We start from the raw sequence: 10,047 nt of genomic DNA, 5'->3' as shown, positions 1-10,047 counted from the left end.
GAGACCGAAGTTAACCTAAAGTAATATTGATCCAGAGAAATGACTAAGTTTGGTGGGTCTTCGTTCGGCGTAAGCCTATTACTCACCGTTCTTCTCGGGGCAGCCACGGCAGCAGCGGAATATTACAATTACGGAAATGCACTTGACAAGACATTCTTGTTCTTTGAGGCTCAGCGGTCAGGGAACTTGCCTTCTGCCCAACGTGTCAAATGGCGTAGCAATTCTGGTCTCAAAGATGGTCTTGCTCAAGGCGTAAGTCCATATATAATAACATACACTTAATTCGTATATTATATAGTTGGGCATACACCTAATATATATCAGAAATGATTATTTCCATGAGATGGTCATTGCAAACTAGTTACCGAAATTAGCATTTGTTGAAATGTAAGAATAGTGACTTGTATTTGTAATGATGATGCTAATATTATTTGTATATAATGATATTGAGGTTGGTGTTATATATGATTGAACAGGTGAGTTTGGAGGGAGGATATTATGATGCAGGAGACCATGTGAAATTCGGTTTACCAATGGCTTTCGCAGTGACAATGCTATCGTGGGCGGCGGTTGATAACCGGAAAGAGCTAACCGGTTTGAACCAAATGCAACAGACATTATGGTCAATCAGATGGGGTACCGATTATTTCATGAAGGCTCATCCTCAGCCTAATGTTCTATGGGGTCAAGTTGGAGATGGACAATCTGATCACTACTGTTGGGAGCGAGCGGAGGACATGACCACTTCAAGAACAGCTTATAAGCTTGACCAGTACCATCCTGGCTCAGACTTGGCTGGTGAAACCGCTGCTGCTTTAGCCGCTGCTTCTTTAGCTTTCAAGCCGTATAACTCCTCTTATTCTGCTACCCTCTTAACTCACGCCAAAGAGGTTCGCTTTTTCTTAATTTTGGTTTGGTTATCTGTTTTGTTCGGTTTGGTTTATATTGGTTGGTTAATGATCATGGTTTTGAGTAGGTTGGGTATTGGGTATTTAGTTTTTTTGGTTATTCTTAGTTTTCATATTTTGGTTTTCTAGTGTAGTTGATACGGTAAGAAATTATTTTACGTTTATTTGATTCAGTCGGACACACTAAATTTGATTTTTTGTCTTCGGTTTTGATTATAAATCCGGTTTAGTTTATATAGTGTTCAAAAAAGCGCTAATCGCTAAATAAATGGTGATCTGACGCCTAAAACTAAAAAGTATTAATTGAGCATTTTAAATTATTATTTAGACGGCTTATACATTTATAAATCATAGTTATATGTTAAATATATGCAATGTTTTATATTAAATATCACTATTATAAATATAAAATTTATAATTATTTTATTAACGTAACAGTATATATTAAAATTGTTTATGCGGTCTAAAAGATAATCACCATGATGTTTTAACGCAGTTTAAAAGATAATTGCAGCGGTTTTTTTAAGTCCTAGGGCTGCCAAAGTGGCAGCTTGGACCATTTTTCAGAACAGCGACCCCTACCCCTAGTCTTATGTTATGGATCCGTTTCTGCTTAGATTCTGAACATTTTGAAAACCTATTGTTGTGTTTCAGCTCTTCTCATTTGCTGACAAATACAGAGGATTATACACCGATTCAATCCCAAATGCAAAACCTTTCTACATGTCATCTGGTTACTCGGTATAAAATCCCTTTTTATCTGTTCTCTTACAATCTTTACTTCCAGTTCTCTCTTTCCATTGAATATTGTTTCAGTACAAATAAATAATGTCTCTATTGTGTTAAATGTTTTGAAGGATGAGCTTCTTTGGGCTGCGGCTTGGCTACACCGTGCCACCGGGGACGAGTATTACTTGAAGTATGCTGTAAACAATGCTGCTTACCTGGGAGGAACCGGCTGGGGAATGAAAGAATTCTCCTGGGATAACAAATACGCCGGTGTTCAAGTCCTTCTCTCCAAGGTAAACCAACTGGTTTCTTCAAGAATGTTTTTGTTTTTCTTGAAATTTTCAAGAAGACTAATCTTTATTTGTATATATGTTTGCATAGATCTTGTTAGAAGGTAAAGGTGGTGCGTATACTTCAACACTGAAGCAGTATCAGATGAAAGCTGATTACTTCGCTTGTGCTTGTCTCAAGAAGAATGGTGGCTACAATATTCAGACAACTCCTGGTAAGTTAACTAACTAGTATACCTTAAATAGTATTTAAACAAATCTAACTTCAAAGTCTTGAGTAATGAAAGTTTAATGGTGTGAATTCAGGTGGTTTGATGTATGTTCGAGAGTGGAACAATCTGCAATATGCATCTGCGGCTGCATTTCTTCTTGCGGTTTATTCGGATTATCTATCTGCAGCAAACGCTAAACTCAACTGTCCTGATGGTTCAGTTCCACCTCAAGCACTTCTAGACTTTTCAAGATCTCAGGTCAAAGAACACCAAAACCCATTGTCTTGAGTGAGATTTTTAAATGTATTAACCGAGTTTTTTTTCTCATGCAGGCTGATTATATTCTTGGAAAGAACAGTCAGGGAATGAGTTACTTAGTTGGATATGGACCAAAATATCCAATCCGAGTTCACCATAGAGGCGCTTCAATCCCTTCGATCTTTGTTCAACGGTCTTTTGTGAACTGTGTGCAAGGATTTGATTCTTGGTACAGAAGGAGTCAAGCTGATCCCAATGTTATTTATGGTGCTCTTGTTGGTGGACCAGACCAGAATGATTACTATTCTGATGACCGGTCAAACTACGAGCAATCAGAACCAACTCTGTCTGGAACAGCTCCACTCGTTGGTCTATTCGCTAAACTCTCTGAAAAATTAGGTAAAACCTTGTGCTCAAGTAACTCTTTGTTCCATGAATTGATCATCAAGTAATGTAATGGAACTTTGTAGGTTCTTATGGAGGAGGGTATTCTAAACCTTACCAAACACCAAAACCACCAGGTTGATCTCTCTTTTCTTTCTACTTTGTAAGTTCTCTACAGTATCTGATTCTTATTTTCTCTGACACTCTCCCACAGCTTACAAAGCAGCAACACCAACAACATACACTCCAAAGCAATCAGGTGCACCAATTGAGTTTCTTCATTCGATAACTGCAAACTGGATGGCCGGGAACACTAGGTACTACAGACACAAAGTGATCATCAAGAACAATTCTCAGAAACCGATATCAGGCCTCAAGCTTAAGATTGAAGATCTCACAGGACCTATATGGGGACTTAACCCAACAGGGCAAAAGAATATTTACCAGCTTCCTCAGTGGCAAAAGACTTTGAAAGCAGGGCTAGCTTACGATTTTGTCTATGTGCAAGGTGGTCCTCAAGCTAAGGTCTCTGTCCTAAGTTATTACTAATCCTTTTTCGTTAAGATTCCAATATACTTTTTTTTTGTTTATGCATTTGTGTGATATTTGAAAATAGCCAACCAAGTTGAGACTAAATGAGAGAGATGTAAATTTTGTGTCCCTTGAGAGAAATCGAAGAAAGAAAATGATATAACACCAAAAAAGAACTCAAGATTGAGCTTTTGATTTAACATTGAGACAAAAATTGAAGGTTCGGACAAAAACATAACTAGAACAGAAACAAAACTGAAACAATAGAAAGGAGATGTAAAGTATCATAAGTTAAAGGACATAAGAAGAGCATTTTCTTCTACATATAAAGCTTCTACTCGTCGTTAAAGGTAGTCTTCTTACCTGCCAAAATAAACCAAGAATTAGTGAGAAAATTAGTTACTTAAGTATCAAGAATCAAGAAACAAGAGATCAATATCAAGTTAATGAGTACCTGATGAGTGAGTGAAACTAGGTTTGTATCCACGACCTCCATCTCTTCCCCTGCCACCGCCCCTTCCACCACCAAAACGACCACGGCCACCATCTCTTCCTCTACCACCACCGCTCCTTCCACCAAAACGACCACCACTATCTCTTCCTCTACCACCGCTCCTTCCGCCACCACTGAATCCACCACTAGTCTTCTCCCTCGGTTGATCAACAACAAGACTCCAGCCTCCCATGTCACTACCATTAAGGTCCAACGCCTTGTCTGCGCCTTCTTGAAAATCAAGGAAAGCAATTCTGTAAAAAAACAACAATTCTGTTTAGTTTAAGCATCTGAGAGAACATTCATAAAGTGGAGTTAGTTATAGTCACAAACCCTTTGGAAGATCCGGTTTCACGGTCACAGGGAACAGAAACCCTTGTGATCTCTCCACATGAAGAAAAGTGTTTAGTCAATGCGCTCTTGATGTCTTCTTCAGGAAGAGAAGAGTCAAATCCCTTTACGAAAATAGATTGACCTCCACCACCGCTTTTGAAGTTTCCACCGGCACTGCAATAATTTGCCAAGGAGAATACCATCAACACAAGAACATAATACAACAAACAAGTATTCAGAAAATGAAAAAAAAAAATCAATATACCCGCTCTGTGGAGTGTATGCGGTTCTCTCTCCCCTCTCTTGAGCAACATCAAGACGGATATCACGACCAAGCATGGATGTACCGTGAAGCTCCAGTGCCTAAGTGTACAAACCGATTTAATCAGCAATCAAACCTTTAAAATGACTACTTCTAAATCTTTCATCATAAGCCAAAACTACCCTCACCTTCTGTGCTTGTTCAGCAGTTGCAAACTCAACATGGCCAAAACCTCTGAAACTGCCATCATCTCTTGACGTGGCAAATCTAACATCAACAACTTCGCCAACATCTTTGAAGAAATTCTCACTGTATGTGGAGGATGAAATTAAGAAAGGTCATGAACAAGGAACAACTAGACAAAAGAAAGAGGTAGTAAAACGATGCTACTTACACATCTGCTCTCTCAACGTTGAATGAGAGATTGGCAACAAAGAGTGTCTTTGATCCTCCTGTAGCAGGAGTCGATGGGGTCTTAGGCTGAAAGACAAAAGCATAATTACACAAATCAACTTCAGAGCATGACACAGCAGGACATTACTTAAAAGCAACTATAATGCTACCAGAAGGTATTCTTACCTGTTTCTGCTCAGCATCACCCATTTCAACATCAGAGTTCTGTTTTTATAAAAGCAGAATGGAGTAACTTTCAATCAGCAAACAGCAATATGGTTTATGTATCAAACAAATAGAAAGTAAACATTTATCTCTCACCTTTTTCTTCGGGGTTTCTTTCTCATCTTCACTTTCCTGCAAAATATAAAACACACGGTCAATGAATCAAATATAAGACATCGAAAGCTGCTTGGTGACCTCGTTAAAGTACAGAAGCTAACCTCATCAGAATCTTCCTCAGATGAATCTGAACCGCCAGCAGCCTTGGTAGTAGCAGGAGCTGCCTTCTTAGCAGCAGGTTTCTATATTAATAATTAAGTAAAATTAGTCACCATTCTGGAATATAAATATATGCAGAATAAACAAATAGAATAAATTTGTCACCTTCTCATCCTCAGATTCATCTTCTGATTCATCAGAAGAGTCTTCCTCAGAGGAGCTCTCTGCCTTAGCCTTCACTGAGCCATTTTTAGCAGCAGCAGGCTTCTTGGTAGCAGCAACATCTTCCTGAAAATAGATGGTGTGTGTCAGCCAAATATCCAAGGATAGCAGACTAAACTTGCATAGTAGTAATAGAAACTTGACCTCGTCTGAAGATTCTTCCTCAGAGGATGAGTCATCCTTTGCTTTCTTTGCGACAGTTCCGTTAGTAGAAGCAACGGCCTTCTTAGGTGCGGGTTCCTTAAAAAAAACAGAGTATAAATGTTATAGCCACATGCCTCACAGGGTACAAAACTGAAAACAACAGCCTAACAAGAACACAGGGCACAACTATACATATTACTATGAGATATTGTGTAGTAGTACACTCACTTCTTCCTCGATATCAGAAGAGTCAGATGAGTCAGAGCTCTCGACTTTTTTAGGCACCTTCTTCTCAGCTTTCTCCTTCTGAACAGCAGCAATCACGTCTTTCTTCTGCTTCTTTAGGTTCACTTTGGTATCCACATCAGCCTCAGGCTCTCTCTTACCTGATGAATAAGAGCATTCAAAAGTTAAGACCAACACAAAAAAAAACACAAAAGGATATATATATATATATATATATATATATATATATCGAGATTCAACAGTCAATATACTTCTAAATCAACAAAGCATACAATGTTAAAAACAAGCAACCCCTTCAATATAAAACGAACTATATCAATAAAGGAGCTCAAATGTCAAGATTATCAGTCTCATTGTACTTCAAAACGGTACATATGACAGACACATTCCAAAACTAATGAACAAAGGTATCTAATAAAGAGATGGGTCAACTAAATTAAAGAACTTTACCAATCAAATGTACAAGTAGGAGCAATATACAAACAAAGTTCATACCTTTCTTCAAAGTCTTGGTGGCCTTGATGGCAACAGGTGCTGCTTCAGCCTGAACATACGACCACACAAGCAAAGTTTCATTAACAATCTAAGAGAAGGAAGGAGAGCTAATTAGAAAAACCCAAATGGAGAAGGAGAAGAAGCTTACTTTGATGGCGGATTTTTTACCCATGGCGAATTTGAGGAAGAGAGACTGACTGCTAGGTTTAAGAGTGAAGAAGAGTGAGGCAAAAACCCTAGACAGCTGCGTTAAGACAGCTGCGTGAAGATATTTTCAGTTTAGGGTTTTAGATCTGTATTTATAATCATTTTTGATTTTGGTTGGGGGTAAAGTTGTCTTTTCGAGTTTTCCATCTAACGGCTGTCTTCTCGCGCGTGTTATTTGATCTTTGCAGTCCACTGAAATAGATATTTATGGAAATGTATTCATTTTTAAATAGTGGCAACGGTTGGAAAATAAGTAGGTCAAAACGGAGTACCACATCTTTCTCTAAGATGGGCTGTGTTAGTGGGCATAGGTAAGCTGGGTTTAAGGAATTTTGTTGTGTCTTATTCTCCCCGGCCTTGTAACAATAGTTTCTAACAAATCCATATTGATATGTTTTTTTTCTATTTGATAAAATCATTAGAAACGTTTTACAACCAAATGCAAAGTCAATCGGAAATAAACTTAGAACCTTTATAAATTAATCTATCTTATTAAAACAGAAACATTACAACTTCTTCTAGGTGGATTTTTAAAGGTGGACTTCATATATTTAAATTAAATATCTAATTCTTTATATATAATATGTACCATAGTCTAACTTTGCATTGATGTATTTCCTTAAATACAATTCTTCTTTTTGTCCATATTCCATATATGATTTTTACATTTATTACATGTCGATTTAAATAAGATATATACTAAGAATACTAAAAGTATTAATCGTTCTATAATTATCCTATACAATTCATTTTAAATTGATCAGTATTCTTTCATTGACCATATTAATTTTATTAGTACGAATAACATTAGGTAGATAAGTCATAGACACATATATAAAGATATGACTATTTTTATAATTACGTTGGACCTAATCTACTTTCTAAAACAAATAACACATAGCTTCATATATTGTATAGAATATAGTAACATTGTATAGTATTATACTTATACAATAATACTAAAAACAAACCAAACTGAAATATAATATATATCGAAAATACTTTGAACCATTATATACAAAATATATTAGACCTCAGAGACAAAATTCACTTTGAAATTACGTAATAATTATTTTAAAAAATTAAATTTCGTAATGTACAAAAAAACATAAGTTTTATATAAAATTTTGTGTTACAATAAAAGACACAACTCGCGCTTACAAAGTGTTATTTTTACATACGAAAGACAGTTTTGATATTGTTCTTTAAACACAAAATTGAATTATACAAACTCGATACTACATAAAACTAAACAATATAGAATACATTTTAAAAATAAAACCCGTGCGGATGTGCATATGTTTATATAATATATAAATATATTATGTTACACATATTTTCATATAAATAATACCCTAATGTAAGTTTTGTATGATAAATGTTGAAAATCAAAAATATATAGCACTATACATTTTAAATAATATAGAAAAATTCTACTTTACGTTATCATAAAATTTAAAAATCAAATTTAGTAATTAAACACATTGCTTATTTAAAAACATTAGTACACATTGTTATTTATCAAAATTTTATATTAATACACATTGCGATCATGTATAACATTTAGTGAAAAAAAAAATTGACTCCCGCTCGGTCGAGCGGGTTCATGATCTAGTACTCAGTAAATTAATAAATTATTTTGGTACCAAGTTGGACTGATTTAAAATATGACATAAATCGATAAAATAATAAAATAATATTTTTTTTAGAAAATCCTATATAAATATATGGTCCTATTAAAATCATAAATTAATAATATATCTATATATAAATTTCATATAAGTAAAAACTAAATATTATATTGTTGGTTTTATATTCACAATGAAAATACCTCTATTTTTCCTTAACATTTCAATATATCTTAATAATATTTAGTAAAATTATATCAAAAGTTACATATAAGTTATATGAAACACAAAAATATGAACCAACTAATATAATAAAATAGAATGAAAGTCAAAATTAAAAAAAAAATATTAATGTACATACATTAAAATCAATTATATTTTTATCTTATAAATACAAATATTCAATAATAGAAAAAATCTAAAATTAAAAACTTTTTGAAAATTAATATCTCTATAAATTAATAAATTTCAAAGTCTCAACATTATTAATTTATAGAAGTTCTACTGTACTAACCTACGGAAACTGAAATTTAAACGAAAAATTGAATATAATCAAGATTTCGGAAAGTAAGGCTAGCTAATAAATTAAGTATTTATATATATATTATTGACTTTTTTATGTGTTGTCTTTTATTTAGACTATTTCTTAGAAAATTTATCAAATTACACATAATTTAAGTACAATATTTATTAATATCTTAATATTTTATTTGAAATAGAAATAAACAACTTTCCTTTTAAAATATTTTAAAATCTTTTTGCAATTTATTTTTGTAATTAGTTAATCAATTTAAATTCAATTTTGATTTGAAAACAAAAATTAAAATCATATAAAATATTTTAATTATATTTTACTGATAATTAAAATTTAAATTAGTTACTTTTATATTTTGAAAATATTTTGTTAGAATTTAATTTAAAATATTTATTTGTTTTTTCAAACAAAAAAATATATTAATATATGTATAATCTATTAAATTAGAGTCTTATTTTGGATTTCATATGTTATATTTTAATTTTGAACTATCAAACACAGGTTCATCAAAATAAAATAAAAACACTATAAATTATAGTTAATCTTATATATTTGTATGAGTTGAATATTGTGCTTTGACAAACAAAAGTGTCGTAACAGGTGAATCGGATCTAAAATTTTACTATACTATCAAGAGATTATGGTTTACCCTTACGTATACAAGTTTCAAAATATTGCAACTTTCCATAATTATTATATATTTGGGGTGGATATATGGTCAATGTTCCACCTTCTTCATATTTCATTCTTTGTTAGACTTCTTTCCAGAATATTAAAAATTTAATATGTATATTATTCGACGTTTATCAGACTCGAGTTACTATACTAAGGTTTTGATTGGTAACCTTGCGGAATGGTAAAATAGCGTTTTTACGCGATTCCGCAAAAATTTTACCAATCCAGAAAAGTTGTGGAATGAAAAAAAAAACGAAAACGCAGGTTTGCGTTTTTGCTGATAGAAATGTAAAGAGAATTTTCATTAAGTGGAAAATGAATTTTAGTAGATTATGGTGGAAAAAAATTATTAATTCAACACTTTCGTATTACTAAATGGCACCCGAGACACCAATGCCTAGGAATGAAAGTTACAAATCATGTTGGTTGAAGACGAAAAGATCTGAGGATGGAGGAGATGGCGAGGATGACAATATAAACAACAGAGCTATCACTAAACTCTATCGGGTTTTGCTTCAAAAGGAAGAGTTGCAGGTATTGATTTATTGGAGAGTCGTGTTTACAATGTGTCAGGTATCCAAGCAAATTTAAGGTGGTGCACCAAAATCCAAGGCATCACCATTCATGATGAACTTAGTGGCATTCAAATTGGGAATTATCG

The 10,047-nt window shown here is 33.6% G+C and overlaps 2 protein-coding genes across 2 annotated transcripts; one reads left to right on the top strand and one right to left on the bottom strand.

Moving 5' to 3' along the window:
* Positions 1 to 3,363, top strand: LOC108836026 (endoglucanase 5). Its single transcript, XM_018609242.2, has 9 exons — positions 1 to 252; positions 477 to 890; positions 1,563 to 1,649; positions 1,766 to 1,930; positions 2,019 to 2,142; positions 2,234 to 2,397; positions 2,472 to 2,796; positions 2,868 to 2,918; positions 2,996 to 3,363. The coding sequence occupies exons 1-9, from the start codon at positions 40 to 42 to the stop codon at positions 3,328 to 3,330; spliced, it is 1,878 nt and encodes a 625-aa protein (XP_018464744.2). The 5' UTR covers positions 1 to 39; the 3' UTR covers positions 3,331 to 3,363.
* A 121-nt stretch (positions 3,364 to 3,484) lies between these two features.
* Positions 3,485 to 6,610, bottom strand: LOC108856524 (nucleolin 1). The gene is made up of 14 exons (XM_018630352.2): positions 6,490 to 6,610; positions 6,342 to 6,390; positions 5,829 to 5,986; positions 5,601 to 5,696; positions 5,400 to 5,522; positions 5,237 to 5,317; positions 5,115 to 5,150; positions 4,980 to 5,018; positions 4,795 to 4,880; positions 4,589 to 4,709; positions 4,404 to 4,501; positions 4,139 to 4,312; positions 3,767 to 4,059; positions 3,485 to 3,675 (listed from the first exon to the last, which is right to left on the bottom strand). Exons 1-14 carry the CDS (start codon positions 6,511 to 6,513, stop codon positions 3,647 to 3,649), a joined length of 1,407 nt encoding a protein of 468 aa, XP_018485854.2. The 5' UTR covers positions 6,514 to 6,610; the 3' UTR covers positions 3,485 to 3,646.
* Positions 6,611 to 10,047: the final 3,437 nt, after the last annotated feature.

This window comes from Raphanus sativus, chromosome 5 (assembly GCF_000801105.2).
Source record: "Raphanus sativus cultivar WK10039 chromosome 5, ASM80110v3, whole genome shotgun sequence".
Lineage (NCBI taxonomy): Eukaryota > Viridiplantae > Streptophyta > Magnoliopsida > Brassicales > Brassicaceae > Raphanus > Raphanus sativus.
Note: the sequence above shows the minus strand (reverse complement) of the source record. Positions and strands in the feature narration are given on the sequence as shown.